Genomic DNA, 24,939 nt, shown 5'->3' with positions numbered 1-24,939 from the left:
TTTTTGCATTGTGAACAGATGAGGTCTAACCCTGTTTTGGTTTTTGAAGTTGTAGTTGGTTTTGTATCTTTGTTTTCTCACTTGATCTTGAACATCTTGAATTTGAGGGAGTGGTCGGGCCGGTGAGCTCCGCCTCCGTCAACGCTTCCTCTTACTCCAGCTCCTCTGTGGGAAGCTCCTCCTCCATGTCACGCTCGTCACCAGGCATGCTCAGGTTTTGATTGACAGCTGCCATGAGAGACACGGGTCTGCAGTCCTCCTCCATCTCAGCTGGCTCCTCTTTCACATGGATTTGATGTCTGAGACAGTAACACACAATAAGTCAGTCTTTACTAAGATTATAGAAGCAAAATTAATCAAATGAGAGACAAATCTTTAAATATGCAACACTTTTTAAACGGCACTTTTTCAATTTTCAATTTAAAATATATACATTTACATAATGTTATATAATTTGTAATATAATCCCTAAGATCTCATTAAGGAAGAAAGATATATATATATATACACACACATATACACATATTATTTATATAGCGCCATATAAATAAAATGCCACATATATGGTATAATTATAATATTATTATATTATGTATATATTGTTTATTGTGATTCTTTTTATAATTAATAAATTATATACACTACAGTTCAACAGCTTTTTTTTCAAGCAACAATGCATTAAATGGATGAAAATTAAAAAAAGTTATTTGTAACATATATTTCTATTTCAAAAAAATGTTGCTCCTTTGAACTTTCTATTCACTAAAAGAATCCTGAAAAATGCATAACAGTTTCCACAAAATATTTCTGTTTTTAACATGAGCAGAAAATCTGCATTTTAGAATAATTTCTGAAGGAACATGTGACACTGAAGAATGGAGTAATGATGCTGAAAATTCAGCTTTGCCATCACATGAATAAATTACATTTTAAAATATCTTAGAACATAAAACAGTTATTTTAATCTTTTATATATTTTTTGATCAAATAAACTCCTCCTTGGTGAGCATAAGAGACTTATATATACACTTAGTGTATTAAAAAATGGATTCATTATTTTTTCATTACTGTTGTTTCATAAAAACTAAAAAGACCCTTTAACTTTAGGTTATTGCGTTATTTAGTAGTACACTACATATCAAGGCACTGGCAGACAGCTGGCTGTGAGTTGACTGTAGTCTTACCCATATTGCTGCGGAGAGAGGCCCGGGCTGCAGCTACCGTTACTGTTGACTTGTTCAACAGTGCTGCTGACATCATCGTGGCCGACGTGCAGCATGTTGAGACTCGCACCTGTGCTGTTCATCAGGGTGGAGCTGTTCAGAAGACCAAGACTGCTCTCTGCGAGTGCAGCCTGCACACACAAAATGGAAGTATAAAGTCACTATGGAAAGTTAAGAGAGATTCAACGATGGACATGTTGCTCTAAAGTCATAAGGCATTGATGGCGGTGCAGGTCTGAAAGGTCTTTAAGTGAATATAGATGACTGTAAGGTGTACTTGGGCACAAAGTCATATGGCAATGGTGACTTTCACAGTTAGCATCCTCAGAGGAAGTGTGTCAGTTTATTGATTTTTTTTAATAAGTCTTCTTTGGTTTTGATAAATGTGCTGGCCCGGACCGATGCAATCTGTATGTTTTGAGAGAAATCTGGGGGCAGTGGAGCAGCAGGTTAGTTTGTGTGACCACTAGGGGTCTCCTCACCTCCATGCAACAGGCCCGATTGAAACACAGACACACCGACTTGCGCTCCTGTTACACATGTGCTCAAATTAAAACACCTCTAAAACTCTTTAGGACATGAGATATGTTATAGTGTATTATAGTATTTGGTAATACTTCAGTATTTTTGCTTAAATTTGCAACTTTTTGCTTAAACTTTTTTGCCAAATATAATTTTATGTAATAATATAATATTAACAATACATTTTTCATTACAATCAGCATAACAATTTCAGTGATAAATGAATTAATAATAATTATTAAAATAATCTGAAATATCTTCATTTTACATAATAGCATTCATTACATTATCTTTTGGATTATTTTTAGTAATTCTTTTTTTAATGTTATTTTTACTTCCGTTAAAAAAAAACCAACTACCCCTGATATACTGTTTACTCCTGGTTTTGAAGGTATAAATCAATAAACTGCTAAAAAAAAGTGGAAGTAAATGTTAAATTCATATGACTACATACAAATCAACATAAACAACTATGCATATGGATATTTTAATACATGAGGAAAAGCGGAACGGAAAACGGTTCTGGTTGGTTTCCTTCGTCTCCATACAGTCACTTCTGAACTGAAAATTTTGTGGTACTCGTGCCAATCCAAACTGTCGTGACTGCCGAAAATATGCCGTCGAGAGAAAGAGAGAGAGGGCGAAATGAAAGAGTTTGAGGGAAATTCATTCTGATTCTGTTGAGACTGGGTGGTGGCGAGAAAGATGATCAGGGTCACACAAGGTTTAGCTGATGTGAACTAAATAAAGGCTAATCCCCCCCCCCCCCCCAACTATAATTAACAGGGAGCCACCAACAATTTTTTAAGAAAGTGGCAAAAACAGACAGATTTAATAGGTAAACATGCTTAACGCCTGTTTAATGAGAAGATGACCAGGCTGAGTCACTTTTAAACGGACGATTTTAGGCGAGATTGTGCTAAGAATACCAGACTAAAACACACTCGAGGAATTACAAACGGAAAACAGCAGAGCCACAGTTCTCTCACACTCTGGAAGGGCGTTGTTGTGCACACTGTGTGTCTGCTCTTTTGTTAAAGGCTAGTTTATGTGCGGCCTTTTCAGGATGAGCAGTTCCATTTCCATAGAGATGGCCTGTGGGGTCAGAGCGGGACAAACTGGGCCAGGGCGGTGGAAGTGTGTTTGTGTGTGTGTGTGTGTGTGTGTGTGTGTGTGTGTGTGTGTGTGTGTGTGTGTGTGTGTGTGTTGGCCCGTGATTAGCTGGGCTGTTTGTTTGTCAGCCGCTGACACTGCTTGTCCTGTGAGGAGATGGATGGGCACAGACCTGACAGAGCGCCACACACGCTCACACACCCAGACCAGGACGCAAGCACAAAGGCTAACCTCCCAGATCCATCTCTGTCTCGTCACACAGTGTTCTTGGGAAAAACACACAGCTAGGCTCTGAAAGCTCAGAACAGGACTCGCAGAGACAGGAGTCGCGAGTTTCAGATGGATTTTCTAGGACAGACACTAATTTTATGCTGTGACCTTCATTGACAAATATTTGACGCTATAAATCACATATGGCTGGCTGGGAGCGCGTGTGCGATGGAGGGAGGAGAACGGAGGAGGTTTGGGAGAAGCAGCTAATTAGAAGAGGAAATTGTTATCAGTGCCCTTGTGCGCTTCATCTGGCCTGATCTGTTCAGGATTCCCACACTTTCCGAGGAATGAATTATCCAGGATTTTTTCAGTTGTATAAAAATCACTTAATGTAACGAAACCTTTAGACTAATTCGTTGAAAAGAAAGATTCACTCATTTCAGATCTCACTATGGCAACTTGTACTCTAACCAAGGAACTGCGTAGCGAACTAAATATTTTAGACCTCTAGAAAAATGTATATTCATATTTAGAAACGTCCATGACTTTAGAGACTTTATTTTTAATGCAAATATAAATTCAGACCGATTTGCTAATGAATCCTTCGCACCGAACACTGAACTGGTTTGACAAATTAAACGACTTAAAAGGACGATTCTCTCACAAGTCAGACAATCAAACGTTTTAAGTGGAATATTTCAATCAATAAAAATTTGGGAGAATAGAGTAACTAGAAAAAAATGTGTCATTCATTTCCCCATCATTTTCAATAACAACCAGTGTGTGTGGATGAATGTATAAGGTTTGTATGTTGATTTGATGTACTGAAAATCCACACGCACTTACCTGATAGCTGGCATTAAGGGAGCCAAATCCCAGCCCAGAAATCATATTCTTCACAAGAGTGGGACTTCTGAGAAGGAGAAAAAGAAAGATTACGTACACGTGTGGATTACGAGCTGATCAAAGTCTGTTAAAAAAGCTCCTAAACCCATGAAAAAGGCTGAGGCACTATTCTATTTACACAAGATAAATAGAAAAGTTAAACAATAGAGAGTAACACATGCATTCTGACACAGCATAAACTGCACACACACACACTGCGTCTGTGCGCTACAGGGCTGAAATCTGGCGGGCAGGCCGTCGGCTGGGTAATTTGCCGTCGTCTCTCTGGCAGAGCTTGAGACGGCGTGTAACATCTGTTTGTACAAATGCAAGCAGGCACGCTTTTCTGCTGTGCATCTGCTCACAATGTACCCTAAACAGTGTAGACACAGACGGGAAAAACACACAGGCACACCAACACACACGCATGCACTGCCAAACACAAGCAGGCGAGGCACAAAAGAGACCTTTGTGCTTTTGACTAGAGAGTCAGTAATAGGGTAATGATGGGAAGCCCATTAGGGTAATCATACATGCCAATAACGATTACAGCCCCACTTACAGAGCAGACCTACAAGCTCACGCTTTAGCTACAGGAATAAAGCCCGTTTTTGGGACTTCCACTCAATAAATAGTCAACACTTAAAGAGTGCTCTTTTAATCCAGTGTTTCGCAGGTTATTTTGATTTGTATGACTTCGGACAGGCTCCTATTTCAGTCTGTAAAGCTACAGAAATTCTGAGCAGGCGTTCTTAAGCGAGCCATGAGTGGCAGCACAACTATTTGATATCAATGATGGTCACTTCAAACCTGACTCAACTTGCCGGAAGATGCCATATTTGATTTAAGAACTACAGCAGAGCAGAGTTTTTAGTGAACAGTGATTACATTTCAGTTTGTTTGTGAAAAAACGACACAGTAAAAAATATATGTCATTTTACTACGGTTTTTGGAAGTAAAAACTATAAATTGCCATATATTACACATTATATTTTATATAAATAATCTTAATTTGATCTTTTTTATCAGTAATGTGCATTAGGGTGTGATACATTTATGATAGATTATATGTTATTTAGTTATAAATGTTTATTATTGCATTATTTAAGTGTCATGTTTGTTACCCTGATACCCATCTATAATGAGTATTGACCATGTTTTATGGATAAGATTCAACTATATTAACATTCTATCACTTAATGAAATATAAGGTTATAAGTTATACAGTGCTCTCGTAATACCTGAAATAATATGGTACTATTTTCATAGATATATAAATTCAGAAAACTTTGAAGATAGTGCATGAGTCGTATATAGATAACTTTTATGGTCCTTTTATGATCATTTTGGAGCTTGACAAAACCAGTCCCCATTCACTTTTATTAAATGCCCTGGAAATTCATAAAAGGCCATAGTAGTTTGTAACAACACAAGAGTGATAAACATCCTTTTCCCATCTGAGTCTACGTACCCGGTCATCTTTGGTGGTCTCCTCTTTTGGTATTCCACTTCGTCCACGGTCCAAACGGCACCCTTGACGTTCTCGACCCGCACAAAGCACTTGTGCAGACTCAGGTTATGGCGCACAGCATTCTAGGTAACGGCGACGGGACATACAGAGAAGACAAGAGAGCAAAAAGTAGTAGTTAGTTTCCCGTTCCAACCATGATTCTACACCATAGGTATCTTAAGCAGAATCGCGACCGCGTCGCTGTCATTGCTGAAAATGCAATTATAGCGAGGCCTGATATAAACAGCCTTTAATAATGGCATAAATCTTATACCTGCTTTCTAATTAAAAGAGCGCACGTGATGATGAGCACAAAAGATTGTACGGCTCAGACGGGGACATGTCGACTGAGCGTATCTCTCCATCTCGAACCCCGTTCCCCCGCCCGCACCATCTCACAGACACACACAACCAATTAAGTGCACATTCTACCAAGGGGAAGTGACAATGTGGTGCCACACCATCATAACAGTGGGAGTTTGAAAAAAAAACTCCATCTTTGAACGCAAAAAAAAATAAGAAACGATGCGCCCTATCCCCCCACCACCATCAGCAAACCCACCCCCTGCTTTTTTTATTTTAAATTTCACTAATCAGCCACTATCTAGAATAACACCCCCAAGGGAGGTCCCTTCCTTTTCATCTGCTATTTGTAGTTTGTTCATGCCCAATTTCATTACCAATTTTAATTCGTGTATAATTAAATCCTGTGTATTTTTTCCGACGCACTCTTTTCCCCCCCGAATCCATGAGGGAGGGACTGCTGATGCCGGAATCACTCCTAACCATAATTACAAGTGCCATAATCAGGCGAGGCCTCCCTTCTTTGAATAAATTTCCCCGCGCAGGAGCGATGATGCTTAGTTTTGCAAATGAGTATGACCCCAATTTCAGCCTGCCACCTCACCGATTTTATTTGCATTCCCATCCGTGATGAAAGACTAATTCTCCCAGTTAAAACATTAGCAGCAATTTAAAGGGGGTCAGCCTCTGCAGACATAAACAAAATGCCCGCCTGGCTGTGTGTATGTGTGTGTGAGTGAGAGCGCATGAGTGACTGGAGGGGTGGCAGCTATATTAGAAAGATGGCACGCGTGATGCGTATGTCAAACGGGTCTCTGTTCCTTTGGTGACTGTGCCCACATGAAGAGGAGCGACATTTCACCATCTCTGCCAAGAAATGAACAGCAACAGTACAGTACATGCTATATAGCTTAAAATGGCATTTGAAATGCATTTTACTTTCATTTCAGAGTGAAACATGATATTCAGATTTTTCAATAGTGATAAAAAACAACTTTTTTGAAAATAATCACTCATTGGACCAGGAATGTGTATTAAGAAAGAAAATCTCAGACACAGGGGGCTTTTAAAACCACACAGTCTACCAGGGACACCAAGGCCATAGACACTTGTAGCCTCATACAAAAGGAAGTACAAGTGTACCAGAAAAATTAAATATGTCATGCAGACATCAGGATAAATCCTCCACTGAGGAAGAGGGTATGAGAAAAAAAAAAATCGGACTTTAATATTCTTTACAAGAATAAGGCACAGAGAAATGATCAGTGTGGGTTACAAATATTTCCCACTTTAAATACATGATCATCAGTTAAACTACATCTGCAAAATTCTGAAAAGCAATGGGGAAATTGCTGACAGACACTGCACTGTAATATCTCCACATATACTGTATATATACAATTTTCAACATTGATAATATAATAAAATGTTTCTTGAGCACCAAATTAGAATGATTTCTGAATTATCATGTGACACTGAGGACTGGAGTGATGATGCTGAAAATTCAGCTTTGCCATCACAAGAATAAATTATATTTTACAATATATTAAAATAGAAAACAGCTTCTTCAAATTGTAATAACATTTCACAATATTACCGTTTTTACTATATTTTTGATCAAATAAGTGCAGCCTCGGTGAGCATAAGAGACTTCTTTCAAATATATAAATTATAGCTGCATATATTTAGTTTTCATCAAAATTCATTTGTTTTTGCTAATACAGCAAGGAGATTTTGTAGAAAAATGTTTATAGTAACAGTAAAAGTTATCATCAGCCCTTCATTGTTCAAGTCATTTTACACAAACAGCAGCAGTTTTGTAGAATGACCCAGCTGGTGTCCATCTTGTGAATAAGAGCTGCCCTCTAACTGATCAATGACTTCCCCCTACTCTCCGGACCTGACTTTTCATGAAATATAGATGGCCATTAAGAGCACCGGAGAACATGCATCTCCATTTCTATATTTAATACCGGGCCAAACGACTAGCAAGAGAGGAAGACGAGTGAGAACGTGCAGTTATTAAAATAAAAGAAGAGAGAGAGAGAGAGAGAGAGAGAGAGAGAGAGAGAGAGAGAGAGAGAGAGAGAGAGAGAAGGTACAGTAGGAGAAAAAAAAAGAAAACTGGCTTTGGTGAAGGAGGAAAAGTAGACGGATCCATTAATTGTTAAATTTCATAAAAGTGAAATGAGTTGTTAAAGATATTCCTGCCCCTTTCACCTCCTTCCCCTCAACTCTCACTGGCTAAGCTCACTAACTGCTCATGGGTGCCGCTGCGGTTCAAGACTATTAGCTCGCTGTTCTGTCTCTGTGCCCTCAGCTGCCTTGGGTCCCTCTCTAACCTCACCTTCTCCGTTTCTCTCCCTACTTCCTCCCCTCCAGAGGCTCAGGCACACAAATGAGCCTTGGGCCAGTGTTGTCTGAATGTGGGGCAGCACCTCCTCAGCCCAGGCTCCAGGCTGTAGGCCACGTGAATGGCTAATGAGGAGACAGACTGACAGGAAGAGATCTACTCTACGCGGTGTCCGTTTCCTCTCTTCGGCCTGACAGCACCTTGCCAAGCTCCTAGTCCACAGGGGGATAGGAGGTGCTGGGAAAGGAGGGATGTATTAGCACATCTTTCTGAGGGGCGAACTAATGGTTAAGCAGGGTGATGAGGAGATGGCCCGCTAAATGGGACGGTTACATGGTCGGCCCAGGCCGTTAATGACCGCTCTGCTTTTCACTTTGGACAGAGAGAGAGAGAGAGAGAGAGAGAGAGAGAGAGAGAGAGAGAGAGAGAGAGAGAGAGAGAGAGAGAGAGAGAGAGAGAGAGAGAGAGAGAGAGACTTTGTTTCATAAAGGTAAGTTTAGACAAGTTAAACATGAGAAAGAGTTATTATTGTTATAATTATTATTATTATTAAAAGTTCCATAAAGGTAAGTTTAGATAAGTTAAACATTGATAATGTACAAGTAAAACACGGTTACACTTTACTTTAAGGTGTCATTGTTACAGTGTATTATACATTTAAGTACCGAGTAATATTAATTAACTACATGTACTTTCTATAGGTTTAGGGTAGGATTAGGATTTGGTTGAGGATTAGTTGCATGTAATTATGCATAATTTACTGTTATTACTATGGTAAGTACATGTAACATACATAACAAGGACACTGTAAAATTGAGTGTTACCTAAAACACTATTATTATTATTATTAAAAATAAATATTACAATTTCATAAAGTTATGCTTAGATAAAATGTTAAACATATGGTAATTGGGTTATTATTATTATTAATATTAATACATATTATCATTATTACATGTTCATAAAGGTATGCTTAGATACAATTTTGAAAATTTGGTTGAGTTATTATTATTAAAATTCCATAAAAGTTAAGTTTAGGAAGGTTAAATATATGGTTACTGAATAAGAGTTCCTATTATTATTATTATTATCATAATTAATCATTAACATTTCATAAAAGCAAATTTACATAAGTTAAACATGGTTATTGAATAAGTAACAACAAAGATTATAATAATAGAATCTCTTATTCAATAACCATGTGTAACCATCTAAATGTACTATTATGACATTTTTAAAAATAACAAATTATTAATTTATCATTTAAAAAAAATATTTTTTTTCATTTTTAAATAATTGTTTAATATTTCACTATATTGATTTTTTTCTTATTAGGCTTAAGTTTTAGTCTTAATTTTTACAGCACTTTGGTTCAACTTCTGTTGTTTAAATTTGCTTTACGAAGTCTGTCCAGACCAATGAGGCAGATAAATGGAAAATAAAGAAATAGACTTCACTTTATAATATTAAGAGATTAAAATAGGCAGACTCAACACCCATACATGCATTCATTGATGCCTAGTATCGACTCTGCCCTCCACCGATGGCATGAAACCGAGCGTCGTGAGGTTAAAGCAGCTGATTGGACATCAAAGCTTGGGGTGGAACACACACACACACACACACAGGTGGAGGGAGGAGTATGACAGCAGCTGGTTCACAGGGGAGAGCTGCACTCCTGTGGCGGGCTCCAGTGGACTGTGGCATGTCAGAGCTGGTCAGGAGATGTGGAGCTGATACACATCTGGCTCCAGACCAGCAGGGCGCATGCTAATCAACTAGCCCAAATTAAACGGTCTGATAAGAGTTACAATGCTACGTGCCCATAGACTGATAATACAGAAACTGTGTTGGCATATGCATATACATAGAAACAGCAGGCAGCCATTGGCTATGCAAAGACTGATTGAATTTCCAGTTTTTTAGGGAGTCTTTTGCCTCTTTTTAGTGAAGTTTAGTACAAAGTGCAAAGGAAATGAGGTCGAATGGACTCGATTGAGTCAGACTTGAACTTCCTGCTCCCACCTACCAAACACCAGTAGGCAGGCCGACGCCACATAACACAATCAAAACAATGAGGAGAGCACATCAGGACACCAAAAAAAGAAAAGAAAAACAGATCTGGGAATGGCCGGCTCATAACATGGCTGTCTGGGTGATGCCAGGCGTCATTAATAACCTCACTGTTATTGGAGCTCTACAGAAGGCCGTATCTCTGTTGTACCCGCTGTACCCATTGGCACGGAGGAAGGATTTATTGTTGTTTGGGTGATGTTGAACAAAGGATTGTCCATTGCTCTGTTTTTATGTCTGCGAGTCATTGCCAGGAGGTAAGCATAGGCAAGCAAGCTCTTCTAAACATTGACCGCTATAGACTGATCGTTTCTTAAGATTTAAGGTATAAAGGCCTGTTCAGATGAAACATTTTAGTTCAATGGCAAAATTTCGTCAAATGTTTCAATATGATGTTTATAATTTTTTGTATTAAATAAATAAAATAAAGGTAAAAACAACAAATCACTGCAGTGCAATATTTCATGCTTAGCTTGGAAGGGTTTTGGTGCAAAACAACGCTTGTTGATTGCCGTTGTGATGAATAGGAATGCTAACATATATCTCAAAGTATTATAGACGTTCATGGGGCAAGATATATAGACTTTTCATCTGATGGGACATTACCTTCCATGTTGCTGTGTTTCTCCTGAAATAGGCGAACATTCGTGTAAACCAGTTATAGATCTCGTTTAGAGTCAGCTGTCGGTCAGGGGCTTCCAGAATGGCCTGGTGAATAAAGTGAAGAGAGAACGGAAGAGAGAGAGTGAGCAGGTGTCAAGAGGTGATTCAAGAGGTGATTCAAATGGCTGTTATTAGTGAGACATTAGCTGATGGACTGTTTCCAGACGGGCAGGCAGTGCATTATGGATAGTGCCACGCGTTTCAGCATGACTGACACCGAGCTAAGAGATGCGCATAAATCCTTAGTTACCAGCACACACCGTTGAACTCTGCTCAAGCGCACTGGAGCACAGAGCGCACAGTCCAGATCTCTAACATCAGGCTGACTTACGTGTCGTATGAGCGAGGCGTAGGTGAATGGAGGCCTGACGTCAGCGTTTTTGTAGAATTCACAATTCTGTGCAAGTTCTGTAACAGACAAAACCAGCCATGATTATTTCACATATATTGCATTGCAGTGTTGTAGAAATCGATACGTAGAGTGTGATGAGCTGTATTTGTGCGGTCGGGACACTGACCCGAAGCGATGGGGGTGCAGAACTTGTCGGAGTTGCGCCGACGGATGGGTCCGACTCCGTGCAGGCTGGATGAGCTGATGACGGAGGGTCCCTGCCTCATGGGGGTGATGGGAGTTGCGGCAGAGGTGGGGGGATGAGGCAAGCCCTCAGGAAACCCCTCACTTTCTCTTTTTGACAGCGACATGCTAGAGGCCAGGTTCAGCTAGACGAGAAGAAACAAAATAGGAACTTTATTTACATGACAATTAGTTGTTATATTAGTAGTAGGTCATACACTACTTGTATGGTTGGCATTGCCTAGCTAATTTCTATATGATCAGCCATTTAAAACTAGCAGTGTATTTGAATTTTTTTTGCAAGCAACATATAAATCATAAGATTTACAGTCTGCTACCATTCAAAAGTTTGGGGTTGGTAAGATTTTTTCAAATGAAAAAAAAGAAAAAAAGAAAAAGTATCTTATGCAAACCAAGACTGCATTTATCTGATCAAACATACAGTAAAACAGTAATATTGTAAAATATAATTAAAATTTTAAATAAGTGTCTTCTATTTTAATACACTTCAAAATGTAATTTATTCCTGTGATAGAAAAGCTGAATTTCAGCAGCAATTACTCCACTTTTCAGTGTCACATGATCCTTCAGTAATCATTCTAATGATGATTTGCTGTTCAAGAAACATTTATTATTATTTTCATTGACGAAAACAGTTCAGCAGCTTAATATGTTTTATTTGATGAATAGAAAGTTTTAAAAGCATTTAAAACAGCATTTATTTAAATATTTTGCAATATTATAATTGTCTTTACAGTCTATTTTGATCAAACTGATGCTTCCTTGCTTATTATTTTATTTTTTTTAAAGAAATAATACCTCTACAGACCCCAACGTTTGATGAAACTAATGATATCAAATGAGATATACACATCATCAAAATTCCCTCAAAAATACTGGAAAACCAGTCTAAATGTTGTCCAATTACAAGGATGTTGGCATGACTATTATTTATTTAATATTTTTAATGAATGTTATAAATATGAGACTATAAATATTAAAATCTATAATAATATTTGTAGTATATATGCAATTGTGTCAAATTTAACAAAATAAGCTTCTATATGTGTATTATGCAGGTAACTGTTTAAAAGAAAATTTGCATAAAAAATTGAAAAGTGTGTTTTATGTTTGGGAAGAGTTAATACGATATTGTATTCAACATATATGTATTTGCTTGCATTTTTTGTTGTTTATAAAAACACATTCACACATATACCACAAAACAAAACAATGACAGTGCAAAAACGCAGCCTTGACCCTAATTCGCATCATCTTCATGGTGTACAGTAATCTCCAGCGTTGCAATTACAAACCAGGAAATATAATCATCGTCAAATTGTCATTGGTCTCCCGCTGTGAGAAGCACATCCTGCGATCCATGCCAGCACATCCATGCCAAAAGCAGTTGGCACAATGACTCCATTATAAGATGATCCTGTTCACCCGGTGAAATTCAAACAAAGCACCCCGCAAATCGTGTTTCTCAGACACACGCAGGCACAAACGAGGCTCCTCTGTGACACAATGTCTGCAATTAAAGCCACACAAGAGGAGCAAAACAAAGCGATACATGGTAGGAGGGGGTAAAACAACAATCTGGCAACAAACAAGGCTTGCGGTTACCCGCCCTCATCGTGGCCCTGCTCTGCCCAATTAGCTTTGGCGGGTACGGAGCACTAGGAAACAGCTTTCCCCATCGCTCAGGGAGTCTTTTTCGGGGTTGCTTGTTTTCCTCTAATTAAAACCATCATGTGCACGTGTGAGCAGCGAGAGATAGAACGAGCGAGAGGAGGGGCGGGCGTAGCAGGGTTGAAGCTAATATGGCGAATTAAACAGCGCCAGCCCTCTTTTCTCTCTATTCTCATTGCCACAGGAGCCAACCTGGCCCATCTCCAGTAATTAGGGGAGCAAAATGGTTTAACAGGTACTTAATTAACTCTGGAGCCACGCCAGTTTGCTGTGCCAAACACCCAACGATCTTAATAGCGGTCAAAGCCACACACGGGTTTGAGCTTGTGCTAAGCTCCGCCCTAATGCTCACCCTTACCACTTAATGCTAATTCTTTCTCTTGATCACACTCACAATTATCATTTTTTCATTCTCTCTCTCCCTCGTTCTCTTATAGGTCACTCGGCCCGGCCCGGTCGCTGTTTCCCATTACCGTCTAATGGCAGCTGATCCAGAGAATTTGTCTCCAAACAGGAGACGCGGCCTACTTTCGCCCTCCGCCTTCATTTATATCCCCTCAAATTAAGACACTCTACTTCTAATTGACAATTAATTTCAACATCTTCATATTTTAATAAGACTCCTCATCAATCTCGGCATGAAATATTCATTAGATTCCTAATAATTGCACAGCCAGCTGGTGGCTTGAGGGGAAATGCTTTGTGATGCCTGTGTATAAAGCAGCGATCTGAAATATCTGGTAAGTCCAACCCAAAACACTCACTTTCTTTTATACCGTGACAAGCATCTTTAAGTACACAAACACTCTTCTAAAGTGAATCGAAGGAAAGCAGGCCAGCTGTAGCTTCTAAAAAGAAAACTCAATCTGTAGGAGTCCATCATTACACTTGAGTTGAAGGTGCTTAACGGCTTGCAAGGATAAATTATTTTTTCCATTCGTAAAGTGCAAGAATAAGATGAACAGGTATTAGTATATATACACGTATGGGTCTGCAATGAGACTAAAGAATTTAGCTGCTCTCCAGGAAAACAATCCAAGCACACACACACACACACAGAAGACAGCAAAAAGAATACAGCACTTCCTCCTTTCTCCAACAGAGAGCGCTCTTTAGTGCCTCACACAGTTGATTCACTGATCATACTGTGCACTGAACAGAACTTTACATACAAGAAAATACAGAGAGAAAATCAAAAAACGGGTTATCAGAGGATGTAAGAATGAGATGGTAGAAGGTAAAGATTATGAACTCACAGGTTGGTTGAAAGGCTTTGGCTCTGATGGACGCATATGCAGGTGGGTCATCATGGCCTGCAAACGCTCACTCTCTTTGGCCAGCTAGACAAAACACATACACACACATTAGAAAAAAAGAGACAGACCAAATAGATAAAGGTTTACACTTTTCCATGTGTCCAGTTTAATATGCAGAGACAGCGATAAGTAAGCCATTTGTACATTGATTTCTCCAAAACTGTAATGCAATCAAAACATCCAAACAGCCTGACACAGCAATTGCATTATTGATCAATACAGTACAATAAATAAGAATATAAAATAATGTAAATATTTTAAAATATTATACAAAGGTAATAATTAAAAATAATGTATTTGCCATCCAATTTGTTTTTATATAAAAATTAATATATATATATATATATATATATATATATATAACATAAAAAATTAATTATTAATAATTATTGAATGCATATGATTTAATGCTATCCTTTTATCTTTACTTCTCAATAGCATTAAAAACAAGATTTCTTAACTTTTAAATAAAACAAAATATTGTCTAATTTATTTCAATTATAGATGTTATTTTTGTTTCACACTGTTTTCGTTATACGCAGCTGCTAAAGCTTTGGCAGCGCAAGTGTACAATTATTTGTCATGCCAATACAGCACATTAAAAACCGAGTGTCGTCATAGTGTGTGCCGCTCTTGTAGGCGCCGCTGAGAGGAGGAGGGAGTGACTCGAGATATTCTCTTGTGAGGATAATTTTGCATTCTGCCTGTTAACTGAGTCAGCTCACAGGGATGTTGACATGCCGTTTCACAGCTCTTGATACCTCCGGGAGAAAACAGCTCTCTCACCGTCCTTCTTCCCTCTCTTCCTCTTTCTCTCGATTGCTGCGTCTCTTTCAGAGACACTTGCCCTGTAACCACACTCGCCCTCGTTTGACATTCCTAACCGCCATTTAGAGGAAATGTGGAGGCAGCCGGCCCCTCTTAATCAAGGGGCGACACGCTGCCTCAAAATGCTCCAAGAGTGGCACTAAAAGTGCCATTTTTTTCACACACAAAAAAAAAAGATCTGTACATACGAGAGGACGGAGCGACTTAAATTAGAATCATTTTCGTCTGAAGAAAATTTCTGTCATGCAAACGTCATTGACATGATGTCAAGCTATTCTGGGTGGTTGCTAAGCTATTCTGGGTTGTTACTAGAGCAATACTTTGTGGGGTCTAGGGTGTTATGGGTGGTTACTAGGACGTTGCTATGGTTTCTGGATGATTGCTAGGGTGTACTGATTGGTTGATAGGCTATTTTGGGTTGTTACTAGAGAATTGCTATGTGGTTGCAGGATGTTCTGGTTGGTTACTAGGGGGTTTCTAGGTGGTTGCAGGGTGTTCTAGTTGGTTACTAGGGGGCTTCTAGGTGGTTGGCAGGGTGTTCTGGTTGGTAACTAGGGTTTTCTAGGTGGTATAGGGTGTTCTGGGTAGTTACTATGGGGTTTCTAAGGTGCTATTGATGGTTGCTAGCCATTGCTGAGTGGTTGCTAGGTTTTCTAGGTGGTTGCTAGGCTATTTCGGGTTTGAACTAGATGGTTGGTAGGGTGTTTGGGTGGTTACTAGGATGTTCCTATGTTGTTACTGAATGTTCTGGGTGCTTATGGGGGTGTTAGATGGTTGCTAAGGATTTATGGTAGGTTGCTAGGGTTTCTCAGTGGTCGCTAAGGTGTTTTGAGTGGTTGGTAGGCTATTCTGGGTTGTTACTGCTAGAGCATTTTTAGGTGGTTGCTAGAGTTCCTCTGTTGTCAAAAGAAAAAAGTCCCCATATGAGCAACAGTAATATTGATGGTTGTCTTAGCAAACTCCACAACCTAATACTGGCTGTTTTTTAATACTGTACTGTACAAATCATCCTAAGAATTGGATTAGACTGTTGTTGTGTTGTGCTTATGCTCTGCGGCTGTGCCTAGTGTTGCTGGAGTCATCCACAGATCTGGGCTGTTTATTCACCCATTAGCTGATATGTGTGTTTAATGAGGGGCTGCCACATGCTGGTCAGCGGGGTAATAAAAACAGTGGAAAATCTGAGCTGGTGAGCTGAGAGAGACAGCAGGTTGGCGAAGGGTGGTTCTGGTTGGTCTGGGTTGGCATCGGGGCGGTGGGGGAGTTGTGGGCAGAGTAGGTGACAGGACGGAGGTAGACATGAAAGGAAATACGCTTGGACATGGACTGACTCTCTTGTCACTTCTCATCACCCCTGCATCGATCTGGACACGTGTTTAAACGCTGTTTGTGGGCCACAAAGTGAGCTTGCTGCCCGCGTGCCTGGCAGGGCAGAGTTTTTTGAAAGAGCTTTGTTGAGGGGTTTATTTTTGGGAATGAGACGAGATGGAGAACATGAAGGGGAGGTGGCGTGGAAAGAAAAGGGAAGCTGACCAATTACTAGGTCTGTTTGACTGGCTGTGATGATGGGAAGTAGTTCTGCCACGTAAAGCTGGGGGGCCTGAAGTGCCCGTCTCAATGTAAGCCCGTCCAGGAGACATGCTTTTCTTTTTTTAAAGGTTGTTGATTTAAAGCTCCAAAAGCAGAGGAATTCAACCGCTGCAGGCACGGTAAGGTTACTTGACCTGCATTTTAGTTTGGCGTGTGCTTGAGTGCGAGCAGTTTCCCCATAGCTAAAGGTTTCTTTAATGCGACCTAATGTGCTTGACCAAAGTCCTGTCAGTGTCAATCCTAACTGTCACTAGACGCTCTTCTGACAGTCTCTGCGTCCAAACAAATTACTCACACGGACAACAAAACACCACTAAACATAGCGCATTTCAGGGTTATAGACTGTTACGGCAATACTGAAATGACACGTTTGAACATTCCCTTTCATTGAAAATCCCTCCAAATTCTTCTCAAATTTTTAGCAAATAGTAGAAGAAAAAAAGTTAAAATAAAAATATCCTGAGAGTTCTGGACTTTTGCAAACACTCCATCCACACTTCAGAATAATTCTATTTACGCAACATTTACATTTTATTGTAAATTTTATTTTAATTTAATGTATTAATTTAAGTTTGGTCTTTTTTATTATTACTGTTTTCAATTTTTTTATTATGATAAGTGATGTGTTTTCATTTTGTTAATTTAAATGTTATTAATTTCATTATTTTTTCTTATAGAATTGAATAAATTTGTATAATTTACATACAACACTAATAATAATAATAATAATAATAATGCTAATACATTTTTGATAATTGATTTGTCATTTTAATATTAAGTAGCAGGACAACCTCAATTGTAATCTTAGTCATTTTTCTGATTAATTGTGCTGCCTTACTGAAAGAAAAATAACAAAACCACTGAGCTGATTAGAAAAACGTCTGCAATTGGCACTAAGGCCGACATTAGAAGAGTGGAGAGGCACACAGAGGGTGTCCGCGGGCAGAGGAAGTCTCTAGCACTTCCCATGTCCACCCTTCTCCTTATCAGCTCTCTCATTAGAGATGACACCACGTATATGCGAGCGACAGGCAGCCCACGGTGCTTGCCGAGAGTCCGCGGCAGGAGGGACGAGAGAAGTGCTGGGAAACTCTCTAATTGGGATCCATCAAAGGCAGATATTCTGGCCTCCTCTCTCGCACTCGCACTCTACATCACTCTTCCTATTACAAGCTTCAGTGATCTCTATCAACTTATGTGACATGTAATGGGCAGAAAATCATGCCAGCTGGGAAAGTGTGCAGTTCTGTATGTGAAATAGTACGGGGGAGTTCTGGAAGACCAAATTTCGGCATCTATTATCCATATTGGTGAACACAAATTCAGGCCTTGATCCTCTAAAGTTGACACTTATGACTCAATTACCTGTAACATAATTACGAGGCAAAAATGTATAGACTAAACTCTTTAAAAAAACGCTAAAGCATGTGGCAAATGCATAAATGTAAATGAAAACAGGACAAGAAAAACAGGAAAAGTCAGGCAGCTTGAACATTGCGTTTGCAAGATTTTTAGAGAAATGTTGATTTTGCGTTTGTGTGCGCATCCCACCTGTATCTCCAGCTGTTGAACGACCTGCATCTGGACCCTGCACTGGGCCGTACTGCGATCATCCAGGGCGTGTTCACTGTTCAGGTGCCTGAGAGAGAGAGAAACGCAAACATGTGATGACATATCCTGATACACAGTCTACTAGATCAATCCACGACCCTATCTAAACTCCCAGAGGGAGATCTGTAAGCATATTTGGACCATCTGCCACAAACCGTGTCGCTGACCTGCCTGATACAGCACACACACACACACACACACACAAACACACACAGTAAGGCTGTGTCTCAGCCTTTTGGGATTGCCTCGTAGTTTCTGCTGTGTATGCTAACGTGTTAACATTACATGCCCTGGCGTCACATCCCGACTACACACACACTTACCCAAATACAGAGGTCACTGAGACATCAGAGATCTAGTTGTGGCGTCTTGGCAAACCATGACTTCACATAAATCAAAATACGAGCACAGATAGTGGTTTATTTTTCCAATTTGGGGTAAAAATATTTAATGGAATCCTCTCGGGATTACAACGGCCCTCTCAGAGGAAACCCCTAACAATAGTGGATTTCCACTTGAAAACACACTTTTCACTAGGCGTATAAACTCAATTTCCTTTCGCAAGAAAATAAAAACAATATTAGAACATGAAAGATGCGGAAAAAGAGGTTTTCCGCTGAGGATTGTCATATGAACGAATGTGACCGTACTGTTTGCTGAAACTCTACTTTTCCAAATAAATAGTTTTATTTATCGTCTAACCGTGTTTACCGTCACTCATTGAAAAAGATGAAAATAACTTTAGACATGAAAGTCTCTCTATATTAGGTCTAATCTAGTGTCCTAATGTCTCTGTTATTCAGTTGAAAAGCAGCTGGAGTGGGATATTATTTTGGAAACGGTTTTTGTTTCTTTTGTCAGAAATTGCCACAGTCCATGAACTCTGAGTGGGAGTTAAAATAGGGGGGGAAAACACCTGGATATGACATCATTTGTTTTACTCATCAAGTGCTGCTTTAGATGGGTGAGCTTTGCCCGTAGTTATTCAAGTCATGTTTTCTTTATGAAGCAATCCAAAACAAAACTCCAAAACAAAGCTAAACAAACAGATGATGAAGGAACCAAATGAGGAAGCAAAAATCTAAGAAAAAGAAGGAACGGTGTCAGATAGGACACAGAGATGGATCTTGGATCTTTCATCTACGCCATCTGTCTCATCCCACCCATTTTATTTACAGCTTTCCAATGCTTGAAATCACACAAATGAACCCCTGCATGCATATAAACACAATTATATAATCCATATAACATCCCTACATCCAAATGATGATGTCATGAAGCATTTGAGCAATGATGTCATTAATCCCTCCAGGTGCGGAAGAAGGCCCTCCCAACTTCTAACCACACACCTGGTGAAGTTTAATGACTCCGAGGTCAAGGGTCACAGGAGCGCCTTCAGAAGATGAGTAGAGGAATTACAATGAAAGCATTATAAAACAAAATCTTCATGAGAATCTATTTAATTGTGCATGCACATTTCTCCTATTGTGAATGAGATTTGCTAAAGATAACAATTAAGTTTTATTGAATAATGTTTTTAAAGATTTACTTTACGTGAGCGTTAGTTGATGGCAAAGTTAACCAAGCTAACCAATTCACTTGTAGCGGTTAACTCGACTGATTGTAGCATTAATGTTTAATTTTTACATTTATTTAGACAAAATTTTAATATCAGCCAGTTATCAAATATTACCTCAATGTTAAAAAAAAACATTTGTGCGGTCAAACTTATTCGACACTTTTACTTGTGCATTTTTTTAGGACTCTCTTCATTGGTGTGTGTGGCCCATGAGTTAAGTTCCCCGCACGGCGGGAGAGCGACAAACGGAAGTGTGTGTAAGCGGCAGAATCTTAACCTTCGCAGTACACACTCATTGAGGTGATCCCGGCCTGCTTTATCTCCGTGACACCCGCCGCATGACACAACCGTTTTGAGAGACCGACTGAAGGAAAAGAGGGGTGCGCATTCACTTTCTCATGAGAAATTAAACAAAAACAATGATGTCACCCACTCGACTAATCCAGGCGCAGATAGACGTTTTTCCCCGCAAGCACATGATGATAATAACAAAAACATGATCTCATCTTACTCTCCCTCTGCCCCCCACACCCCCCGTCTCTCTCTCTCTTTTTCTGAATAAAGGAACAGACCACAAATTTTATGGCTCATAATAAACAGTAGCAGCGTTTTTCCGAGAGACCCGACAATGAGGCAGTGTTTACTCCCTGCACCCCAACAGGGATTTGAGGAGCATTTACAACGGTCACAGAAAAAACAGTCACAATCCAGCCCGACAAAGGGCTTGAGTATTCTAACACATGTCGTCCTGGCATGCCAGAAAAAATTGAACATCATTAAAGAGCTCAGGACGAGAGTGTGTGAGATCGAGACAGAGCGAGAAAGAGAGAGAGAGAGAGAGAGAGAGACTGTATGAAGATTAAGAGTGAATGAATGTTTTATTCTCACACTACTCTAGTTAGAGAAAAAGAAAAAAAAAACAAGAGACAGATTTCATTTGGGGATAAAAAGTGTTCATATCATGTCCAGATGAAACTGACAGACGTTTTAAAGCATTTTCTGAACTGATTTTGTGGGGAATTCTGTGAAAAGGATTTAAAAAGTGGTGAAATTGTATTAAACGGAGCTGAGAGTCCTACACTCTTAGCATTTTATGTGTTTAACTGCACTGCTTTTTAATAGTTTTGTACTAGATGGATGTCTCGCTGTTTTTTCTGTCTTGTGCTTGAGTATTATAAGACACAGTCAACTTAAAAGAAGTTCCTCTTCAAGGTCAGTTTTTAAGACAGTGGACCAATCAGAAGAATCAGTGGGCGGGGCAAGCATCACTAGCGTGTTTACAGTAGAAACTGCTAATTATTTGTCACCAACACCTTAGAAGAGGCACTTAGCTATGGTCAGGAAGACAATTGTATATTTTAATATTATATAATAAACATTAATGCATTTGGGAGACACTTTTATCCAAAGCGACTTGCATTGCATTGCATTCAAGACGAACAGTATATCAGTTCATGCAATCCATTATAATATAATAATATAATATAACATAATAATCCATCTTGTGTTTCTAAATGCAACGTGTTCAGTTCAATCGAATGGAACAGTTAAAACAGTTAAACACTTCAAAACAGTTAAGACTTAAAAACGCTCTGTTCATGTTGAAAACCGTGGCTGTTAAAAACATCCATCCAGCGCATGTTTAGATAGACCAACAATTAAAATAATAGTGCAAAAAGAACACATTTTGTGTGAATGTCCCCTTATTGGAAGCTGAAAGCATTATTAAATTACCCAAAATGAACATGTACGGGGCGAGGGATGTGTAGAGCTTTGTGAATGGCAGGCGTTCGTACAGCGGGCACTGATTCCATGTGGGCCTCATTTCCTACTATAAGTGGCAGGCAGCCAGATGGGGCTATAGAAAAGACAAAAAGAACAAGAAGAAAGAGAGAGACTCCTCTTTTCCCGTCTTTAGCGATGACTAAAGTGTTCTGACTAGGCCAGGGTGCACAGCACTGATGGCAATATCTGTCACCCCCTCCTTCTTATCTCACGTCCCCCCCTCTCTCCGCTTGCCCCGAGGCTATGTGAAATGAGACACCGTGCAACCAAACAACAGCTTTACTCTTAAAACTTTCCCAGACTCTCCGGCTCTTTGATGTGTGTGTCAGCGACTATCATACGCGCTTCCCTCTCCCGCCCGAGTGCACCAAGCACGCTCTTCATCCCCGTCGCCAGGGACGACCGGAGGAAATTTACATACACATCTTTCTGGCTTGTCAATACAGCGGTCCCCTCGAGAAAGCACAGCCCTGGAGTCAAAAGATGACGCGAGGGCTAAGCATTTCATCCCAGTAAATAAACACACAGGGATGTGACCGCCACTCATTAATGGACAAGAACAGAATACTGTAAGAGATTGAGCTGACCTGCTGGATATCAAAGAAGGTGTTCGAGGGAGAGGAAGAGAAATTAAAAAGCAGTTGCGTTGCGAGCCTCGAGCCCGCTGGGGCCAAGGCAATGGCTGGCTCACACCCCTGTGACAGGCGGACATGTCAGGACTTTCCACTGTGAAGTCTCATTATTTTAACACACAGAGACAATGGGACTGTTTACATCGCCTTCCCTGTCTGATCTCTTCCTCTCTTTATCTCCTCTCGCCCCCCCCAGCATCCCTAAAGACCCCAAACTGGCAAACACACGCGCAAAGAAAAAGAGATTGGGAAAAGGGAGATAGAGGAGGGGAGGGAGTCTCTTTTTGATGTCTTTGCTTGTATCCAAGAAACAAAGGCTTCTAATTGTAAATGAGCTAATTAAGTAAACCACTAACGAAGCGTGAAAACAATTTGCTTGACCCAGCAGTGGAGCGCTCAGGAATGGAGAGGCAGAATTATGGGAGTGGGGAGTTAATCGGCCTCTGACAGCATTGAAGAGTTGCGGGCAGCTACCTGATCAGACACACACACACACACACACACTTCCTCTTGAACGCAGGACAGGTCAACGAGAAGAGAACCGGACATCTGTCTCTATGGTTACTAGCAGGGCACGTGTAAACTAGTTTCCTGTGCAAAAGTATTAAGCCGAACCTTTGGGAATAAGTGTTGTGAAAGCCATACAGTTCATTTACGGAGTTCTTGCACACTGTTGCACTTCTGAATTCAGAAATGATCAGGCCCAAAAGGTACACTAAATAATATATAAACTTTGAAATTTTTACAGATAACTATTTTTAGGCTAAAAATTACTTTGTGTACCTGGAGTGTATTACTAAAGAATTACTTTAATACAGATATTAAACTATATATACAGTATGTATATCCTGTATATATCTATATATAGATACATATTCTACGATAATGTTTGAAAAATGTGGGGTCTGTTTTTTAAGCGTTTTTAACAGTTGTCTCTTATGCTCACCAAAGATTTGTTGATTTGATCAAAAACCAGGAAAAAATGTATTGTGAAATATATTAAAATAGATAAGTTATTTTACATTTTAATAATATTTTAACATGTAATTTATTTCTGTGATGCCAACGCTCAATTTCTAACAGCCATTACTCCAGTTTTCAGTGAATATCAATATGACCCTTCAGAAATCATTCTAATATGCTGATTTGCGGCTCAATTTTTTTTCTGGAATCTGTTGTGTATATACATATTTTTTCAGGATCCTTTGATAAATACAACGTTCAAAAGAGCAGCATTCATTTAAAATAGAAATCTTTTGTAACATTATAAATGTCTTTACTGTCACTATTGTTTTAATTTTTTTCTTTAAAAAAAACACTCTCTCTATTTATAATCTTTAAGGAAAACCAAAAGGTGCGTACAAACATTTATAGTCTGTGACATACTACGTATTTGCTTGTAACTCTACAGAGGGCACTCTAGTTTACTCTGATTGTGTCCTCTGACTGTGAAATACCTGTCTATCAAGCGTTAGCCCTCTTTTTTCATACACGAGTACAGTCCCACAGCGTTGGCGAATGTCTCACGCTCTCTTCAGCAATAACCTTGCACCCCCCACCTCCCTGTGGAATTCATTCGTCTCTTGTCTGTTCAAACATCACACCTGAACATGGCTGTCAGCCGCCCGGCTTTATCATTGCCTTTCCTCTCATCCCCACACTTACTTCAGCGCAAGAGAAGGCCTTTAGTTTACAAGCGATCTGCAAGCTCATCGAAAAAAGGATGAATGCACATTGACAGATGGAAATGCTAACAACCAGAGACTTGTTTTGCGGGACGCAGCGGCCAATGATGAATGCTCTGCAGCTTGGCAGGGGGTTTTACGTGTGTTTACAAGGTTTGACGTGCATGCAGCACACGATGTGCTTCTGGAGTGGACTTGACGGACAGCTGTCACTCACTTGATGAACTGGCCCATGTCCTCGCAGAGCGCTTCGCAGCCGGGCCACTTGCACTCGCCGTGTCCGAAGAGCGGGTGGGAGGCCGTGTGTTCCTCATGGGTCGAGCTGAGAAAGACAAAAAAAGATCTGGTTAGTCGAACTATAAATGATTATGTCACACTAAACTTTTACCTAAGTGGTAGGAGTGTTCAGGAAAACAGGAATACACACTCCATTCTTCAAAAAAATCAAAACACCTGCTTGCTTAATCAAAACAACTCATTTGAGTCGATATATTATTGAAATGTTTTCAGACAGTCTGCATGGTAGTCTCACACACATGCGACTAATACAAAGCAATGAAGCAATGGAAACAGTCTTAAATGTTCCCTGTCTGGGAAAGCCGATAGCTTTGAGGCAGTCCTTAAGGAAGCTTTGAACAAATGCAGTTTGAGAGGACCTGGTAAATGTAAATGTAAAAAAAAAAAAAAAACACGTCAGCTTTCCATAATCATGACTGACAGACTTCCAATAGTAAGTGTATATCATTGTATTAGCATCTTGCACTACGACGCAGGTTCAAATGTCTGAGA

The 24,939-nt window shown here is 39.7% G+C and overlaps 1 protein-coding gene across 5 annotated transcripts in view; it reads right to left on the bottom strand.

The window, feature by feature from the left end:
* foxp4 (forkhead box P4) overlaps window positions 1-24,939 on the bottom strand; it is a 126,510-nt gene continuing 101,571 nt past the window's right edge. For all 5 annotated transcript variants that reach the window (XM_056234128.1, XM_056234127.1, XM_056234131.1 and 2 more), the window contains 10 exons: window positions 24,368-24,472; window positions 18,410-18,497; window positions 14,381-14,464; window positions 11,377-11,578; window positions 11,190-11,266; window positions 10,802-10,903; window positions 5,428-5,549; window positions 3,918-3,984; window positions 1,185-1,354; window positions 1-299 (listed from right to left, as the gene is read on the bottom strand). In XM_056234128.1, the coding sequence (XP_056090103.1) occupies window positions 152-299; window positions 1,185-1,354; window positions 3,918-3,984; window positions 5,428-5,549; window positions 10,802-10,903; window positions 11,190-11,266; window positions 11,377-11,578; window positions 14,381-14,464; window positions 18,410-18,497; window positions 24,368-24,472 (1,165 nt within the window). In that variant the 3' untranslated portion in view covers window positions 1-151. The remainder of the gene's footprint in view (window positions 300-1,184; window positions 1,355-3,917; window positions 3,985-5,427; window positions 5,550-10,801; window positions 10,904-11,189; window positions 11,267-11,376; window positions 11,579-14,380; window positions 14,465-18,409; window positions 18,498-24,367; window positions 24,473-24,939) is intronic.

Source organism: Rhinichthys klamathensis, unplaced genomic scaffold, assembly GCF_029890125.1.
Source record: "Rhinichthys klamathensis goyatoka isolate OS25496 unplaced genomic scaffold, OSU_Roscu_1.1 h1tg000390l_1, whole genome shotgun sequence".
In the NCBI taxonomy this organism is placed as follows: domain Eukaryota; kingdom Metazoa; phylum Chordata; class Actinopteri; order Cypriniformes; family Leuciscidae; genus Rhinichthys; species Rhinichthys klamathensis.
This window is presented reverse-complemented; position numbering and strand designations above follow the sequence as displayed.